Source organism: Rhinolophus hipposideros (genome assembly GCF_964194185.1).
Source record: "Rhinolophus hipposideros genome assembly, chromosome: 19".
In the NCBI taxonomy this organism is placed as follows: domain Eukaryota; kingdom Metazoa; phylum Chordata; class Mammalia; order Chiroptera; family Rhinolophidae; genus Rhinolophus; species Rhinolophus hipposideros.
This window is the reverse complement of record NC_138065.1, coordinates 6,104,430-6,124,544: the sequence shown is the minus strand read 5'-3', so window position 1 is coordinate 6,124,544 and position 20,115 is coordinate 6,104,430. Positions and strand designations below refer to the sequence as shown.

Genomic DNA, 20,115 nt, shown 5'->3' with positions numbered 1-20,115 from the left:
CTCCCCTTTCATGCCTTTCTCCCTTTTTATGGGTCTTTTAGGATTCATTTCAAAGCTACTACCACTAGAGCCCCATAAATCCCTTGTTCTTAATTCTGTAACCCAATAAGAGCTCTGAAATGAAATCTTTTTCATAGGCTCATTTGGTGACAAAACCTAATGAACTGACAGAGGCTATCCATAGTCTTCATCTATCCCACTTAGTGAGACTGTTCACATAACTCATTGCAGAAATGCCGATGTGTTTAATGAAGGCCTGTGGCCCGGATGCAAGTGGCTGTGCGTATTATACGGTGTACATGATACAGGCATCCTGTTGCCTTGCTAAAAACCACAACAAATTCCACCTTTTGAAAGGTATTTGGCTTCAAAGTTTTCAGATAAGTAATTGTGGTCTTAAAGATGATTTCTTATATCTCTTCAACGCCAGTAGGTAGAAAGAGACAATGTGTGGTGAGTGAGGTAAAAAAAAAAAAAAAAAATCATGGAGAAGATAAATTCAATTAGGATCCCTGGTCTGTGGTGTCCGATTTCCATTCTTACATACTACCAAAAGGCCTGGTGCCTTCCTCCTCCTCTCCTGAGTGTGGAGGTTATCAAATGTCCTCCTCCCTCAGTCCCTTCCCTAATTCAATGGTAGTTCAATGCTGACTTCCAGTCTTGGGAGACCCTGCTCTCTAGCCTGCAGGATGAAGGTGAATACAGAGATGAAATCATAGGCTTGACCTCATCTGCCAATCAAATGCCCACTAGATGTACATGAGTAATTTTGAGCTTCAGGAAAATTCCAGACTGGAGTGTGTGCCAGGCTTCACACAGACATGTTGCCTGGGACTCTGAGATGACAGTGGGGTCCTTGGCAGCAAGGACCATCACAGAGGAACATTCTGACAAATGCTTAGAACTACTTTGGCTCAGTGTGACCAACCCCTCCTGTCTCTTCTTTCAGCTTACACCTGGGATGCCTGTCATCAGGTCCCTTCGAGCAGTGACTTGAGCCACCTGGTGACGGAGATCCAAGCTTTGAGAGGGCAGCTGGAGCAGAGCATTCAGGTGAACAACAGTCTGCGACTGCAGCTGGAGCAGCAGTTGGATGGTGGTGCTGGCAAAGCCAACCTCAGCCCCTCCTCCATGAGCCACAGCTTCCCAGCCGACTCTGACCCTGGTAACAAGCAGCCGCTCTTCCAAGGTAGGAAGGAAACGGGCATCGGGGAGCCCTCGGCCAGTGGGGAGGTCACCAGGATGTCTGTGGTGGAAGGGACAATCTTGCGTGTTCCATGCTCCTTAAGGTCAGGGCGAAATGGGAGGTCCTCCAATACAGTGCCTGGTGAGAGCTGGGATCTGGGTCAGACCTGCTGCTTAGAGGTGGTTTGCCTTGGGCAAGCTGTTTAGCTTCCTCAGGTCTTTAAGCCTTAGTTTCCTCATTTTTAAAATGTGGATGACAGTAATATCTAGCTTGTACGGTTATTTGGAGCATTAAATGAAATAATTTACAAGTGCCTGACACAATAAGAATCACTCAACCCTTAACAGCTATGTAAGTTAGAATCTATTCCTTGTATGTGTGGAGTGTTTTAAAATTTACCGCAAGTTTTCAAACACTTTTTCAAATAATTTCATCTGAGGCAAGGCAGGTTTTACTCTCTCTGCATTTCACATGTGACAACTTAGGCATTGAGACCTTAGCTGACATGCTAAGGCTTACAGGAGCGAAGAGACCAACCCAGATTTGAACCAGAGGTTTCCTAGTCTCTGTTTCTTCCACCTCACCATGCTCTGTCTTGGGATTGCTGGCCTTCCCAAACTCTCTAGCCTGGCTTCCCTAACCTGTGGAGAACTCAGCTGTGTTGCAAAATGTTCCTGTCCCTAAAGAAATCCAGGCTGTGGGAAAGTAGTAGATGGCGGCCACGTTTATTCCAGGTGGCCATCCTCCACTTCTGACCCTGCTCCCTTGCCCGCCTGTGCAGATCAAAATGTTTAACCAGTCCTCTCCCTCTGTTCTCAATATCCTTCATCAATCTTACTTCCCGTTGTTTTAATATGAATGTTAATATTGTCCCCACACCTGGGTCTCTTGGCACATGCCTCTCTACTTCCTCTTCTTTCTTTCCTTTTGATACACCATTTAATTAATCTCCACTCACTTCCATAGCCATATCTTCAGTTTTATTCTAATCAGAACCCACTTCTGCTCAGGATTATCTAAAGCTGAGCTTTCAAATTTTCGTGCCTGCTTTTCCTGAGGCAGGGTAATCCTTATTTTTTTCTTGGTTCTGCTAGATTTCCATTGATCGCACAATGAGCTCATCTGTCAAATGAAGGTGTTACTCCCCTGATCAGTTGTCATGACCATTCAATAAGAAAGCGTATGTGGACTGCCAAGGGTAGGGCTTGGCACGTAGAAGCTGCTCAGTCTGTGTTAGGTGGGTACTTCACCCTACTCGGCTTCCACGATGGTTGTGATGTCTGGTTGTGTCTCCTCCCTATAACCAGTCTTTCCCCCTCACTGCCTCCCCACAGCACCAGTCAGGACTCAGCCCCACTGGCTCAGTCAGTGTGCTTCTGCTCCTCACCCACCACAGACACCTGAGCTGGAAAGCAGGCTCCAAGCCATGTTTGCCTAAGCAGCACCATTTCTGTCTTCTTTGTGATATTTCCCAGTTCCTCCACTGTAGGACTGTTTCCTGGTCTCTAACCGGGCATCTCTAACCCACCAAGGTTCTGTCTCCTGTTCTTCTCAGACGACTACATTTTTTTCCCCAGTACTAACTTCTCATCACAAAGATGACTAGAATGCTGAGTTTAATGACCCATAAATCTGTTTATTCCTTGATTCAATGAGTTTAACATACATACTACATATATTTAGTTGCAAGGCATCGTATTAGACACTACATAGAAAATTATGTTAAAAACTGGGGTTCTAAAACTCAACCTAATGATTTTTTAAACTAGACGTTGCTCTCTCCTGGAACATCCTTCAATTAAAGGAACACCTTCTTGTTCCAAACCAACGGATTCATTTGCTGTTGCTTTTGATCATGGTACATGGGTGATGCGGATGAATAAGTCATGCCGCCTTAGATCTCCGATGGTCAAGGTTAAGCTGTGCAGGTGCTTGGTGTGCAGTGTGTTCCAAGGGTCCTGAAAATTGTTCTTGTCTTTCTACTCCCTAGATTCTGTTGCCTCCCCTCCAGTTCGGGATGTTGGCATGAATCCAGCTCTGGCTTTCTCCAGCTCTTCTTCCACTACTCCTGGCTCAGAGACGGCCATCTTCAATAAGACACCTGGTAAATATTGCAAGTAAAGGACTCAGGAACTGGTGATAGAAACGTATTGATGCAAGCAACCTTTGGTTCTCTCTACACACATTCTCTGAATTTAGAGATTTTTCTCTGCATGTCCCAAGGCCTTTATCCCTACTCATTGCACCTTCTGTGGCAGCTTTTCTTACCCTCATTCTACCGTCTCTGGTTTTCCTTCTGCTCTTTTGTCGCTTCATTGCACTGTAAACTTCTCCCTTCTTCAAAGTGCTCTCTGCATCCAGCTTCATTTTCTTGTCTGTGTCTTCTCAGCCCAGAAATTAAAAAAAAAAAAAATGTTTACTAATATTTGTCCTGAATATTTCATTTGTCAACAAGGACAAAATTTGCCTCCTGGAAATTTTATCATGATGAAATAATGTGAGAAAGATTATAAAAATGTAGAACCCAAAATGTCGACGGACTTCATTCCATGCTCGCGCTTTCCAAGACCGCCTTTCTTGTTCCTGGCCTCTTTGACTCTTTGATGTCTCTTTTGGATTGAAGATATGAGTAACAGTGGATTCTGTTTTGCTGTGGCTTTAATTTTCAGAGCTGGGTTTGGATGCTGCTCCAGAAATGAAGAACCCACCCAAGCTGGAGGGCGATGTTACTGATGGCTCCTTTGCCAATAAGTACGGCCGCCATGTCATCGGCCATATTGATGACTACAGCGCCCTAAGTCAGCAGATCGGGGAGGGCCAACTGCTGGTCAGAAAGATAGTGTCTCTCACGAGCTCCGCCGGCAGCATCCCTGGCCGTGAAGCTCAGGGCACTGAGGTAATCATGTCATAGTGCTTAGGCGCACCTTTCCCTTCTGCCCTTGCTTCTGAGTTTAGCTCCTTCTCCTACTATTTACTTTCATGCTGTACGTATCCCAACGGCTGAGAATACTTCTTCCATTTACACTTAGTCAGGCCTTTCTTCTCCATCTCCTATTTTCTCTATAAACTCTTCTCTGTTTCAGACGTAGCTGACTTGCTACTTCCCCTCAGAACCACAGAAAAGTCTACGCACTGTCATCATCCTCATCAGTAGAGTATTTAAGTGTCAACATCCATGTGGCACTGTGCCAAGCACCCTTTGGTAGCTTATTATCTGGTACAGTCCTGCTGGCACTCCCATCGTGGGCAGAATAAACTCAACCAAATGGCTCGAAATTGAGAATTAACACCCATACGGGCCACATGTGTGGAAGGGGTGTGAGGCCTGGCAGCCATGGGGTTTCCCCGTTTGGACAGAGAGGGGAGGACAGTGGGCGACAAGCCTTCTCCAAGTGCTTTGCCATTGAAAGACCAGGTTCCAGCTGCTGTGCTGTCTGAGCCACTGGAGCTGCATGGACACATAGGGACAGCCTTGTCCCCAGGGGCCCCCACACTCGAGAGGAAGACACACATCCGAGTAAATGTGTTAGGAGTTGTTCTCTGCGTGTGCGGGCACGAATGCAGAAGCAGCCATCATCCCAGACAAGGAAAGAAACAGGTTCCTAGCAGACACCACAGGGGGACGTGCAGCTTCTCCGGGTGGAGGAGGACACTCGAGGGAAAGGGAGAGGCACCTCACTCAGTCCCTGGAACTACAAATGGTTCCTCCCAGGTGGAACCTAAGGTGTGATTTAGGGGAGGACACTGGGTGCCAATGAAAAAATTACAGAGGAAAACTCTTCCCTTCTTCCCTTCTCGATTCTTTGGCTAGCCTAACAATTACTTAACATAAGACAGATTAACAAGAGAAAAACAAATTTAATGTCATATGGGAGCCCCAAAGATATGAGGTTACAAGAAGTCACCAAAGCAGGCAGCTTCTATATTTTTTAAACAAAGAAACACTAAATTTGTGATGAATTGAGAAAACAAAAGGCCTTGGACTTGGAGTAGTGAAGAAGTAACAGTTTGTTTATATAGGCTTCTCGGCCCTGAATTTCTCTCTCTCTGCCAGACCTCCTGGGCCAGGGGGCACCCTGCACATGGGAGGATTATTTCCTGCTTTCAGGGGAACAAAGGAGGGTCAGCGTGTCTTTCTTGCACTTGCTCTCTCTTAAGTCACTTTAATTCAAATTCATCAAAATGCCAAAGTGGCTGATTTTGCTCCCCTTCAGGACCCTAGGGCTTGGAGCAGGACTAGAAGCTTAAAGAGATTATGGGGGAAGCTGGAGTCAAGTGAATTCTTACAGGTGGGAGGTTGCCTCTGAGGTCGGAGATGATGGGCTTCCAGGTTAGAAAAGGGTTTCACAGGTGCAAGCAGGCCGGTGTGTGTGCCGCACTCACAGAGGAGGCTTGAGCCCTGTGCTGGAGAGAAATAAAAGTGGTCCTGCAGTGCCGGTGACGTCCATGGCCGTCTCCCCTGTCCCCAGGTGCCGGGCAGTGAAGGCGTCCGCGAGCTCCGGACCAGCGCCAGCGCCCTGCACCACGCACTGGAGGAGTCGGCCTCCCTCCTCTCCATGTTCTGGCGCGCAGCCTTGCCGAGCTCCAGTGGCCCCGCGCCGCCTGGCAAAGCGGTAGGAGGCCAGCATCCTTTACTGGCTCTGCCCCCAGTTACCATTCTGCCTCCTCAGCCCCGCAGATCCTGAAGGTCAGGAACCCGATGGTTAGTTGTGACAGATAAGACCTTAGAGGAGTCTTCCTAGGGGACACCTCTCACCCACGGTGGCCGCTGTCAGTGAAGTTCTGCCCACCCCCCAGGATGAGAGATCGAAGAGGAAAGGACAGGGTATGGATAAGGCAGACACATGAGAACCCTAGTAACCCATGAAGTTCCACTTTCTGAAGCTGGCCTGAGCTGAACTTCAGGGAGGTGTAAAGCATCAGCACCAGCTCCCCCACCCACACCCACACCCACACCCCAGGTCCACAAGGTCAAACAGGGTCACGGAATGTCACCATGAGACAATAAGACTCTTCTAGCCACCCCCGGGAATCCCAGCAAGTCACTTAAGTCTGCATTTCCCGGTCAGGCCTGGGGAGAACCAGCCAGCCCCAGGTGCTCTCAGATCTCGGGCCTGCTCTCTCTGGCTGGTGGCACCTTGGTTAGGCAGGTCTCAGAGTCCCCTCCCAGGGCTTCTAACTCCAGATGATACCACTGACACTGTACGGGGCCCCACCTATGCTAATTCCGAGGGAGGGGCTGCTTTGCCGTCTTGAGGTCGGCACAAGTACTGAACAGAATTGCAATTGTCTCAGGCCAGCCCTGTCTCACCAGGCAGAACGTTCCCAGCCAAGTCTCCTTGTCATGCCCACTGAGGCGAGTCAGCACCCAATCTGAGCTCCACCCCACAGCCCAGAGGCTCAGTCCCGGCCTGGAGTCAGGTTCTCCTTAGCACCAGGGCTGTGGGCCGGTGCTGATCCGCTTGGGGGCTTCCGGGTTCTTAGGGTCCCTACCCCAAGGCCTCATCCTAAGTCGTCAGCAGCTGGAGGGTTTTCGAGGCTTTTGCGGAGGAAATCCAGTCCAGAAATAGCTGAGAAGACTATAGAATCCGATTTTGGATTCTAAAGAGCCACGAAGCACAGGGCGCTGTAGGCCTTCTACCATTGGCAAAGGGTCTGTTCCTCTTCCCCAGGGAGAGTCCGTGAAGAGGGAACTCTTGGAACTGAGAACCAAACTCTCCAAACAGGACCGCCTCCTTCAGAGCACAGCTGAGCGTCTGAAGACCGCCAACCAGCAGAAGGAGTGCATGGAGCAGTTCATCTTCAGCCAGTGTGGGTGCCCCCAAGCCAGAGCGAGGAAATGGGGCAAGAGGGGGTCCCCGACTCCCCACCTGTGCTTCGGATGGACAGTGTGACCAGAGAGGCTAGGGGCGGGGGGAGACTGACGTGATGTCCCAGGGGGGAGGCTAGGGATGGGGGGAGAGGGGAGACTGATGTGATGTCCCCGGGCCCCCTGTGCCATCAGTTGTCATGAATGCAGAGGGAGGGGACACGGGCAGGCAGCAGGAGACCCTGGGCTGACTGGCCAGAAAGACACACTTGGGAACACCCCCCCAAGGCAAGTGTGGGCCCAGCTGGTAACTTCTGCCTGTTGGGCTGTTTTGTGGTTTCAGTGACTAGGACACATGATGTTTTGAAGAAGGCAAGGACTAATTTGGAGGTAAGGAAACCACTGCACCAGTCAGAGCCACAGATCCCACCCCAGACACGTCACCGTCTGTCATCAAAGTCTGCAGGTGATCTTCACCTGCTCTGACCTCCCAGAAGACAATTTTCTGGTCTACTCGTAGGAGCACAGGTCCTCCAGAAGCATCCTTCTCCTTCCCGTCCCCCTCAGCTTCCCCCCACCAAAAGTCGCTCCCTCCCCGACATCTTGGCTCACTCTCACGTCATCTTCTCCCGTCTTTACTCCAATTATCCCTCCTTTTCTGCCAAGTCAGGACACTGGAAAAATGCAATTCAGTTGATTCCGGAAGTCAGAGGACACACAGCAGCCGGCCTCTGAATTTGCTTTCCGTAAAGGGGTGCTGAGGCCGGTCATGTGTTCTGGTGTTTTCTGTACTACTTTATGAAAAAAATACAAGCAAGACACAACCTAACAAATTGATTTCATTGCACACTATTGGGCCCAAACCAGAAATTTTCTTTTGATACATCTTTTTCTGTTAAGCAATACCACGTTGGGTCTTATTGACCTCCAAGAGAATTTGATAATAAATAAAGAACGAAACTTAAAGGGAAAGATTTTATACATATGGCAGACATTTTCTACATTTATTTAAAACAGTTAATTTGACACATTCCCTAGCAAGTACTTTAAAGAAAACCTTGAGATGTTAGAAATGGCTTAAAAATCAGAAACTAAATCTTTTCACCTGGATTGTAAAGCTTTGCCATAAGCAACAGAGCATATTCTTTGGAAAGTTCCTAATTGTACCTGAGAATGTTGACCCCATCATGTGAAAATGGGTTGGGCCCTAATGGAACTCTCTCTCTCTCTTTTTTTTTTTTTTTTTGCTAATTCCCTTTTGTTTTTCTCTGATGCTTCCTTTCTTTCCTGAGCCTTTCTAGAAGAACACTTACAAGATTGCCTCTGTAAAGCCTTATTCCTGTCCCAGCAAAGGTAACCCAACAGCCTCACATACCCGCTGGCTTCTCCCAGTTTGGAAGTTTCCTCTCTGCTTCCTCTCGGCCATTGGAAAAGTCCTGAGGCCTGAGTTCTAATCCCGGGCTTGTCACCCACTGCTTCTGTGGCTTTGGCTGGCCCCTCAATCTCTGTGAGCCCGCTGCCCCTCGTCTAGAAGAGGGTGGCACCAGACCCAGATGAGCTCTGAGGTCCCTGCTGCTGACCTGGCCCCTTTCCCTTCTCAGCGAGTAAATGGGACATAAACTTAACGGGGGACTTCCCTGCAAAATGGCCTCTCCTTCCTACAACAGGCTGTTTCTATATGTGCACATGTCCTACAAAGCCCTTCTTGACCCCGAAAGAGATCACAAAAGCCACGATTTTGCTCCCAAGTGAATTGGAGCGTTCAGGTCCCCAGTGGTCGGACTCCACCACTGGTGTGCAGGGGTTTTGAGCAGGGGTGTCGCCCGTGCGCGGGGAAGCTTTCCTCTAACCTGGTGGTACCAGTTCCCCCTAGACTGCGGCGCATCTGCTCAGCTCATCCTCTTAACAGGCTCTTCTTAAGCTCCTGGCTTCTGGCACCACTCAGCTGTCGCTCCAGCCTCAGCCTTCACCAGCAGGGCCTGAAAATAGAGCCTTACTTTGTTTTATTTTTGTCTTCAGGTGAAATCCCTAAGGGCTCTGCCAGGCGTTCCAGTCTTGTGACCCTTGCCTTCCAGGAGCCATGCAAGAAACGAAGCCACCAGAGGTCCTTAAAACAGCAAGAGGGGTGGGCCTGCCCCCCTTTCACCCAGCTACCTATCTGCTGAGGAGATCTCGGCCCTCCTCCTCACCCGCTGGAGGACCTAGAAGGAGCCAGAGAAGTGGCTTGGTCAGGCAGGCCGAACAGCAGAGAGCCTTTCCTGCTCTTCTGGAAAGGTCCACCGGGCCCGGCACGAAGCAAAACGCGTAGTTTGTAGAGGACCTGTGACACTGCTTCTAACCGCCCCAGGGCCGGGAACCAGCACAGCTCACCTCAGCAGCTCTCCTCAGATGTCAGCTCAGGGGAAACAGGACCCTGCTTGCCACGCAGGGGGCCGCGCGGTCCCAACACTGGAGCCTCTTGGCAGGTGGAAAAGCACACGACTGAGCAGCGGTGCCCTGCTGGGCACTAGGGCTCGGCCAGCATTACTCACAGATCCACATGGGACCCGGGGCCAGCTCAGCCGGGTCCCAGTCAGGCTGGACGGCAGCCTACATGGCAGCACCTGAGTTCTTTGAAGCCACGCGGTGAAAGCGGTGACTTCCCAGACACCATCTCCTGCTTAGCCTAGCACCCCCTGTGTCTGTTCTTTTAGGATCTCCAATGGGTACTGTCCTCACTCTAAACGCACTGTCCCGTTTTAGCATCGTAACTTCTCTCTAGAGAAGTGGGGACTAATGGCCAGACCAAGCCCATTGAAAGTCTTGTGTAAAGCAAACCATTGATCCTTTTTAGGTGGCACGTGCGAGGCCCCCAGTTGTGCGAAAGCCTAGTCTGTGTCTTCACAGCGCTTTAGAATGTGTGTACGTGTGTATAAATGTACGATACATATTTATATATGTTGCTGTAGCACTATGTTGAAAGCCAACATAACTGGTGGACAGGGTCTGTGAGAGAAAATGAAACCGTTTTCTGGTGGCTATTAAAGCATAATGTGCATAAAGAAATAAAAAGTTTTTCTCCGCCTGCTTTGTTTCCCACATCTGCCCCAGTCTCTAGGCTGAGTGTATAAGAACAGAAAAGACAAACTGTCATTTGAGAAGCTCATCGTCTCATGCTGGAAGTCTAAGTTTAAAAGAAAAAGATTTTCCTTCTTTGTTATTTTGTAAGACTCCCCAATCTAAAAATATGGAGTGATTCTTAAATTTGAGGTACCTTAGAATCAGCTGTGGAGATTATAGAAGCAACTTCCTGGGCTCCAGTTGCAAGAGATTTAGTTGGTGTGGGGCCCTACACGCTGCAGTTTTCACTGGAGCACCCCAGGTGATTCTTGGGCAGCTGGGCTACAGACCACAGTTTGGAAAACATTGTTCTGTAACATTGACTCAAAACTAGAAATTTATTTTACTTTAATTAAGAACCTTTCATTGAAAAGTGGATAAGTCATTCTATAAATGTTGACATTAAGATCTTAAAATAGTCCTTGGGGAAAGTCCTTAGTTATGTACTTTTGGCGTCCAGAATTAAGATGAAGCTATCAGTCCACAATTATTTCCTAGAAAAAGTTAAAAAATTAAAGTAGCAACAACAAAAACTCAACCACTGTCACCACAACCACCACCACCACCAACAGTAACAAAAATATATACCAATAGACTCATGCCTGAACTACAGACAAGCCTTACTTTCATAGTATAATAGACGGTGTGACTCTCAGTATCTGCTTTCTCACTCGGTCGTTGAAGTATTTCCATGGGTGCCTTTGGCTGTCAACACAGAGGAACTCACTGGCAAAATCAGAATGAATGAAAAGTCAGCAAAACTGCTAAGTATTACTTAAAAACAGTAGGAAAATTTGAGGACCTCTTGCCCTGTGGTTATTCCATCATCCCAGTAATTCTTCCCTCGTCCCTGTGCGGCCAGGGCTGGTGGGCACTGACAGTATAATCTCTAACCAATGGAGAATTCAAATATCATTTTATGTACATAACGTTTATGAAAGCAACAACACATGACATATGAATCTCAGATCTGATCAGGAGCCAGTCACAAATTACTCTTGGGGAAAAGACTTCAAAGCTATTCTTGTAGTTCACCCTTTGCAAAATGTCAAAAAGTAGCTCTGTGTCTTAAAAATTGTTGCAAAAAAACCTCCACAACGACAACAACAAAAAACATGTCTTTGAGAGGATTCCACAATACTTAATACTTTTTGCAAATTATATTCTTTCCCTCTATGTGACAAAAACAAAGCCCACTCTTAAAAACAAAAAAAAATCAGGTGGTCTAACCACCAGTGTCTCCCAATTTACCATGTTGAGGCCTGTGGGGAGAATTGGGTGAGAGTCCTATAGAAAAAAACAGAAAAGGAAAAAACGGTAGATACCTAATGTAACACTTAAAACTTAAAACATGTAAAAATATATCTTGATCTGACAACCAAAGACAGACAACCTGCAGAATGATTGTTGATTATATCCCTCTGATCTTATTGCTGCTAAAGTGAATGAGCTAGACAGTTGTCTAGGCTTTCTATTGCTGTCATAACAAGTTCCCATAAACTTAGTGACGTAAAAGAAGACAGATTTATTATCTTGCAGTTCTGTAGGTTAGGAGTCCAACAAGGACCACACAGGACTAAAGTGAAGGTGTCAGCAGGGCTGCCTTACCTTCTGGGGGCTCTCGGGGATGATCTGTTTCTTTGCCTTTTACGGCCGTTAGAGGCCACCTACATTCCTTGGCTTATGTCCCCTTCCTCCCTCTTCACAACTAACAGCCACAGGTAGAGCCTTTCTCCCATATCATCATTCTGACCTCCTTTTCTACATCTTCCATTTTTAAGGCCCCTGGTAATTGCATAGGGCCCACCTGGGTAATCCAGGGTAATCTCATCTCAAGGTCATTATTGTAATGACATCTCCAAGGTCCATTTTGCTATGCAATACATCATATGCACAAATTCTGGGGATTAGAACAGGGACATACATCCCAGGAAGGGGCGCATTATTCTGCCCACCATAACACTATTAACTCAGGTGCCAACTAATAATTGGAACTAAAAAGGTATCTTTGCTCATTTCAACAGTTCAGTGAAATTAAGACGCTACCTCAAGGCACAATCGAGAACAGCAAATCAAGACAAAGCCAAATCAGAACCCTGGAAGTGCTCCACTGGTGACCACAAAATTGAGATTCGTTGTTTTTGGTTTTCATGTGTGGCTTTTTTTCTCCCTCCCAAAGGCCAATTTTGATGGTAGAAAGCTCATCCAGGGGAAGAGCGCGTGGTGGAAAAAGGGAAGGTGGTGGCGGAGTCTCTGCACCTGGGATCCCACTAACCTTTGTGACCTTTCCATCAGGTCTAAGTGGGGCCCATGAGCTGGTTTGCTTTGGACCGGCCTTAGCCTAACGAAGGGATCCTTGCGCGCCACCCGCGGGCCCACGAGGGGGCGCCGTGATCCTTCCCTTGGAACTTGCCTTGTAAGGAAGCAGGCACCGGATCGCAGCCACGGTATCCCCATCTTCCGGGCCAGATGCTAGCCGTGAGTGTCCAGAGCTTCCTGACTTTTGCTCACATATCCCCGGGGTTGGCCTAAGGCCGCGGTGCTTCTGTCTCGGAGTGGGGGAGGAGCTCCTCAGGTGAAGCCACCTTACTCCGTCTCCTCCCAACCAGGTCTGGCCAGAGAGAAACGTGTTCCCGTTTCTCCCGCTAGTCTGTGGCCCCAGAATAGCAGCTGCTCTTTCTGGATCTCCCCTAACCTCATCCTGGACTCACACACCCTACCCTCCTCTCTCATCCTGCAGCCTCCTTTCCTCCCACGAGAACAGTCTCCCACTTTAGATTCTGGAGATTCTTTTTTTTTCCACTGGGATTCCCCAGAGCTAGATACAGGCCCATCACCAACAGCCAAACCCTGGTCTTGCGGTTCTGGAAAATCCAAAGCACAGACATCTCCCAAGAGACAAGGGGGTGCAGAACACATGGGGTCCTGGGATCACCCTGCAGAACATGAATCCAGCTGTGCCAGGTCATCCGAGGTTTGTTATTTGTGAAGATGTCAGATTTGTTCAAAACTCCAAGACGATCCTTGGTCCAGGTCATTCTTACATGTAGTAAATTACGCTATGAAATTATCAACCAGGTGATCGGTCTTCATTCGAAAGTCACAGATCAGCCTTAAAAAGGGGGAAAGCAGGGTGTGAGTGCCAATTTCAGGAAATGAACAAAACGGGGGCAGATCCTGGAAATACCCACGTGGGAGAAGCTGCTTAGGCCAATGGCTAAATAACCCCGTCTTAGCTCAGGCTGCCGTAACAAAGTACCATAGACTAGATGGTTTAAACAGACTAAATCAGCTAAGTCTAAGGGAGGAAGGAAGAAAGGTTCTCCCTGGATGGTGCTTGAGTTCACTTCCCCACCTCCATGATTCTCTGGAAGTATCAGTCATCTTCCTCCTCTACCCAAGGGCATCCCCAAGGATCTTCACGTCCTTGCTCTTTGGTCTGAAGACACAGTCAGAGAGCAACTTCCTCCTCCCCAATCCATAAGGGGGAAAAAAAAAAACCCCAAAAAACCAAAAACTCACCTTGCAAGCAAATACCTCAGCTTTTTTTTTTTTTAATCCCTGGGATACTATGAGAATGAAGTCGGAAGAAGGTGCACCAAGTAGTACTTTGAGCTACAACCCTGAATCTATGTGTTTATATACATCACACATACATAGTTTTATTTTGTTCATTTAAGTGGTATAATTTGTATGCCTTGTTTTACACCTTCTTTCTTTACTTAAATTTTGGATTGGTATAACACACGATTCTAGAATTCCTTTCTTCGGTGTGTAACCCAGGATGAAAGGCAAGAACTCAAACAGGTAGGAAACTTGTCTTCATGACGCCGCGGATCCCCGGGCGTCGTGAGGGGGCGGGGATCATAACGTCCCCGCCCCTCCAGAGCAGCCTGCGCGCCCATTGGCCAGCTGGGAAGATCGGGGGCGGGACGTGGGTTGGAGAACAAGAACGGCCCCATACGTCATGAATGGGGCATGCCTTATGTTAATCGAGCAGCGTAGGGGTATGATTTCGCCGCGCTAGACTAGCCCGGTTGTGGAAGTGATCCAGAGATGTTGCTTGAATTTTATTAGATAGAATTGTATGGAGGGTTGTAAAAGAAAAGGCACTGAGAATTGTGGGGGGGCGGCGGCAGCGGACAAAGTGACCGTATGTGTACAGTGTAAGGCGTATAAAGCTGTGTGGGGGCGGAATGCTTCCAACTCATACTTACCTGGCAGGGGAGATACCATGATCACGAAGGTGGTTTTTCCAGGGCGAGGCTTATCCATTGCACTCCGGATGTGCTGACCCCTGCGATTTCCCCAAATGTGGGAAACTCGACTGCATAATTTGTGGTAGTGGGGGACTGCGTTCGCGCTCTCCCCTGGTTTTTCCTGGTGCAAAAAAACAGACTAATTAGTGCGACCAATACTTCTTGGCGTTTTAGTGGAAGTTGTGCGGACGAATGTTTTAGTTGTGAAAACGAATAAGAGTACCGACTCCCGATTTCTTGAAAGGTCAAACCACGAACCCACCTGATTTCTTGCTCAGCAAACGGTGAGTACTCCTGTTGTCATTTCACTCGGATTTTATAATACTGTCAGGCAGGAATCTTCTCTAGCTGGCCGTATCGAGTGCTAGTGCTGCTTAAAAAGCATGAGGTTGCGCCAGGTCTGTGTTATTTTCTACCCTCAAAAGAACGTATGAGTGAGTGCTTTTGCGGGGTCTCTTGGAGCTGCAGAGTGAGATTTCTGGGAGGGCGTCCCGAGGATGGAGAAGAGGGGTGTGACTCTGCCGACGGGGTGATATTGGGACTTGACAGGTATTGGTAAAATTCCTGCCAGGAAAAAAAAACCAATACGCCTTTCCTTCTCAGCAGCCCTCTTCTCATCGCTCTGGGGGCTCTGATGTCCTCAGAACAGGACGTGGGACTTCTTGGGTTACCCCTCCTATCCCATTTCCCACCCCTTTTCTCACCGTCTCCTCGTCTTCCTCCTCCTCCCGGGCGACCGCAGCGTAAAGAACCTCGACTTGGGCGCCGCTCTGCGCGGACGGGTCGAACCCCGGGAAACCGAGCCACCTGCACTGCGCTCCTAGTGCGAAAAAGCGAGATGGTTCCCACCCCTGGCGCCCCCTGTTGGCTACGTCGGGTACGGTGCACGGTGATGGTGCAAAGTGATGGTTTTCCGCAGCTGCCGGACATTTTTCAGAATGTTGGCCGATACTCAGAACCTTGAAATTAGAAGTCCGACAAGAAAGGCTCATAAGCCAGCATTCTGATTTTTAAACTTCCAGTGGCGCAGTGACTCGCGGAAGCTGCCCCGTCCCCATCTGTGCACAACCCACCATCTGAGCGTCTGGCCACTGCAGTAGGAAAGTGGGGTCTTACACTCATTGTGTGGCAAGGGAGAGAGAAGGCAGGTTTTGCCCCTTACACTGAAGTCAGATTCAGTGGAAGATTATAAATGAGCCACAGCTGTGCTTTATATCCTGTTAACAGGGGTCGGTTACTCTTAGGGAAGTTAGTGTGGGGAGAGGATGAATTCTTCCCCTGTGCATTCTTTTATCACGTAACTTACAAAGCATATATTCATGTGTTCCTTATGTTTCAAAAAAGAAAGGAAGAAAATAAGAAAAAAATGAAAGATGCTTCAGATGTCAATGCAGAGGCAGTTTAATTGGGGTGGGGGAGCCTCTTTGGAGAGACAGCTCCCAGAAGACCCCAGGGCATGAAGCTGGAGCTACCCTGGGGCCAGTTGACAGAGGAAGAAGGTTTAGGCCTAGGTTGAGCAGCATTCTACAGGTGGCTTCTTCTGGAGTCTATCCCACCCTCTCACTCTCCTCTAAATGGCTTTCAAAGCCATCTTCCCCCTCTTAAGACTTGTCTGTGTTTGTGAAATGAGGATTTGGTCACAAGAGTTAATGATTTCCACAGGATTGGACCCCAACTCCCACATTTAAGAATGACCAGTTACTACACATACACAACGGAGTACTTTGCAGCCATAAATGTAAGGAATATCTCTGTGAGCCCATATGGAATTATTTCCATAAGTTGTTTTTTGTGCGGAAAAAAAAAGCAGAGTGCAAAAGAGTGTGTACACAGTATGCTTTCTTTTGTGTAAGGAAAAGGAGAAGCAGATATGCTTGTTTTGCAGGAAGTACAGGCCAGAAAATAACAAAATGTTTTTATTTAGGGATATATGAGAATGGAGTCAAAGATATGGATATGGGAAGGGCTTTTCTCTAAGTGTATTTTAATACAGTTTTTATTTTTTAAACCATGTCGGTGTTTTATATATTCCAAAAGAATGAAAAAGCTAACCTTAAAACTGAAAAACAGGGTGGCTGGATGGCTCAGTTGGTTAGAGCGCAAGCTCTGAACAACAGGGTTGCGGGTTCGATTCCCACATGGGCCAGTGAGCTGCGCCCTCCACAACTAGATTGAAGGAGAACGACTTGGAGCTGATGGGCCCTGGGGAAACATACTGTTCCCCAATAAAAAAACAAACACACAAAAAACCCCCTGAAAAACAAGCAGGACAAATGAATTTAATTATATATCACATGATAAGATAATCACATACAATAGAATTAATTCAAGTAAGTTTTGAAGGCACTGCTTGTCTGTACAGCCATGGTGGGGTATAGCTCAAAGACATCTATTAATAGAACTTAGTAGGTTTACTATTTTTTACCATTGGTGGTGGAATAAGTATAATAATTGTGAAGCTGTTGTGTGTATTGTAGGATAGAGCAAATTAATAAAAACGTCGATACTGTCAGGAAGCTTGGAGGAGGATGACGAAAGTATGAAATGAGAGGAGTTGAGGAAGAACCCAGTGGTGTTGGATTGGCGTTGGAGAGCTCCATATTGACCTGTGATACCCATCAGTAGGGTCTAGAAGCAGTGATACCCCGGCAGCAATGAGCACAGTTAGTGCTTGGTTTCTAAATGCCATTTCCCGTTAAAAGAAATTAGGATTCCTTGTAGAAATGCCTGCTTTGGAGTCGGGGGAACAAAAGTATAAGGTAAGCCTGGAATATCTTGCTGTGCCCCAAGATTAGTAGGGACATGTCAAAAGATCACAGAAGCCAGCTTGAAGAGGTCCCCTGGTCAAATTAAAGACCATTGCAGCATCAAAAAGAACAATAATTATAACGTATTAGGTTGGTGCAAAAGTAATTGAGGTTTGCAATTACTTTTAATATTATAACCTATTAATATGATAACCTATTGAATAGGAAAGGAATCCATTTGATATACATCTGATATACAAGTCGTATAATCCATGTAATATACTTAAAGAAAAAATGGAAGAGGGAAAGCTGAACTCTAGAACTCTGTAGAAGAACTAAGTAAGTGTGTAAGAACTCTGTATTCTGTAGTAAGTGTAGAAGGAATAAATACTAAGGTTGTTTCTGTTAGAGTCCAGGCTTACAAGAAAGATTTAAGGTTTCGTCTTTTGGGGGGGCCCAAAGCTAAATAGGTTGACCTTGTTATTTTTTTTCCTCAGGTTTTATATGTGTTTATTTTTCTTAACTGTAGAGCATGATGTCCATGTTTATTCATGATGGCGAGAGGGCACTATGTCAATTTTACTACCTTGGTTCTTCCCTGGAGTCTAATTTCTACCTGTAAGGCGTGGTTTCGTTCACCTGAGTGCTTAGCAATTCTCTGGCTCAGTACACTTATTTTGAAATTTTACTTTATTTGGCAAGTTTTATTTGCATGAAATGTTGATTAATGCCCTTAAACATATTTGTCAATATATAGTTAATATAACTAGATACTGAGGCCTGAGAGAGTTAACTTCTTTCTGGAAGCTCTGTGGAGCCTCAAGAGTTTTAATTTATTTTGGAGGGTGCAAGAAATATTTTATTCTCTTATCAGTTTTACTGAGATCAAGAACTGATAAGTATCCAGCCTGTCTCTACCAGGATTTACCTGCGACATCTGGAACTGTGTGGGTCCTTTTCCCCTAAGATCCCTCCCTGTGTGTGTCGTTGTTGCTGGTCTATAGGAAGGGATATCTTTCTACAAGTATGTGTAAGTCTAGGATTCCATAAGCCATACGCCAGGTAAGAGGCCATTTTCCTTTCTATAGATAACTCCTTTCTATAGGTGAAATATGGCTCTTACTCCTTGTAGTGGGCTTGCACACCAGACTTAACGAGATGTATGTCATGGTTATGGTTACAATACCATACTATCTGATTGTGTTCTGGTAGGAAGAGTGAGGATTCTTATTGAATATTTGAAAGTAACTATAAGATCATAAGAAGTAAAGGAGTTTAATAAAGGCATTTCCCATTATTTAACCATTGTTATGTTGTGTTGAGTGGTTTTGTAGACCAATCAATACATATTATTTTCTATAGAATTATTATTCTTAAATTTTCTTGATGATTAACTAGTTTACAATCTGTAGTAAGATTTCCACTAACCCAAAGTCTCAGTTGACGCAAAATGCCATTTAAAGAATGTTTCATTCCAGTTTGTACAAATAGACACTGTGAAATTGAGGAGTCCAGGTATTTTGAAAAGAAAAGGGATTTTCTCACATGCACATGAAAAAGAGAACATCAACAACAACTTGATTAGTTCTTTTGGTCCATTTAGCCCTAGTAATTAATTCATGTTTTGTTGATCTTGGGGGAAATAATCCACTTTCATAAAATCATCTGCTTCCGGGTAAAAGAGCGGTGGAAATCCTTGTACAAGTTTCAGGCCCCTGTACAGTGTGACAAATGGTATTAGCTTATACTGGGGTGTTGTACCCCGTAGTTCAGAATACCTGATAACAGCCTTCTCCCGAGGCTCTTTTGATGTTTCTTTCAGAAGTCTCAGCTTCTGATCTGCAGTTTGTAGAAGGGGCATTGTGTCAAGGGAACGCCAAAACCACTGTGTATGACAAGACTGAATGGCTCTGCATAATTCTGTATCATAACTAACAATCTCAGTATGGCTAAGAGTGCAATTCTCTTTAGAAATAACACACAAAACACACAAAACAATTTAGTAAGAATTTGATGGGTGATTACCCTGAGAGCTATACCAATTAAGCCATTAAATTAGGTCATTCTTGCTAACATAGGGAGTTTGAGAGCATTCGTTCTTGGGCATAAATAAAATGGCCTTAAATCATTCTCTCTCTCTCTCGCTCTCTCTCTCTCTCACGCACATACACACAGCTGCCTCATTAGTAGAGATTTAGTATAAACAACATTGAGCACTTAGTAAATGACCGGCCAGTACGTTCACCTGAGCCCTTGTGAAATTAGAATCTTTTGCCATGTAAGACGGAGCCATCCCACTGCTTCCACCATGCCGACTCAAAGCGAGTGTTTGGTTTCATTTTTCTTGCGACTTGCGAGCTGATAAACTCTGTTATTTGATTAGCTGCCCAACGAACATGTTTCATGGTGGTGGTGTCCTTCCACGTTTGTGCTTGCCTTTGGATCAGAAGCAGTATAACTTGCATACACTTGAGCCCAAACACAGCTCTCGTATTTATGTTGAACAGTTTCAATGCCTGTGCAAAAATACTTTCCTGAAAGGCTAAGATTTTCAAGTCGCCCTTGGTTATATTTCACTTCCTCATCCTGCTGACAGTATCCCTCGTCTGACCAGGTAAGTATGGGTGATATTTTGGACAAGTGACACACAGCCTTGTTCCCACATTCAGACATGTACTTGAACCACATTAAGACATTATGATAGATTATTTTCACGTCCCAGAGCTACTGACCTGAAACACCAGTTTGTTTAATCTTGTTTCATCTTTCCAGGGAGCTTGAGAATCTCTGAAGATGCCAAAAATAGAGTCTCCCTAATGCACAGCCCTGCCCGTCAATTATCACTGAGCTTTGTGCTCCAGTCTGGCAGGAAAATAGTGGGGTTTTCCCTAAAAATAACATTAAAATATTGAGTATCCTTTCTCAAACAATACATGTGCCTCTTTCTCTCCCTTCTCCGCCCCCCCCCCCAATGCTGTCCTTCCCCCTTATGTAGAGACTGGGAGCTTAAAAAAT

General features: G+C 46.4%; 1 protein-coding gene across 47 annotated transcripts in view; it reads left to right on the top strand.

The window, feature by feature from the left end:
• The window catches only part of PDE4DIP (phosphodiesterase 4D interacting protein), a 176,127-nt gene extending 164,746 nt beyond the window's left edge, over positions 1 to 11,381 (top strand). For 17 of the 47 annotated variants that reach the window (XM_081080497.1, XM_081080483.1, XM_081080496.1 and 14 more), the window contains 8 exons: positions 950 to 1,189; positions 3,177 to 3,290; positions 3,856 to 4,082; positions 5,656 to 5,799; positions 6,859 to 6,997; positions 7,339 to 7,385; positions 8,297 to 8,348; positions 9,015 to 11,289. In XM_081080497.1, coding sequence (XP_080936623.1) covers positions 950 to 1,189; positions 3,177 to 3,290; positions 3,856 to 4,082; positions 5,656 to 5,799; positions 6,859 to 6,997; positions 7,339 to 7,385; positions 8,297 to 8,348; positions 9,015 to 9,160 — 1,109 coding nt within the window. In that variant the 3' untranslated portion in view covers positions 9,161 to 11,289. Of the gene's footprint in view, positions 1 to 949; positions 1,190 to 3,176; positions 3,291 to 3,855; positions 4,083 to 5,655; positions 5,800 to 6,858; positions 6,998 to 7,338; positions 7,621 to 8,287; positions 8,349 to 9,014 lie in introns of those variants that run through there. The other 30 variants (XM_081080512.1, XM_081080500.1, XM_081080502.1 and 27 more) reach the window with 9 other exon arrangements.
• The last annotated feature ends 8,734 nt before the right edge of the window (positions 11,382 to 20,115 follow it).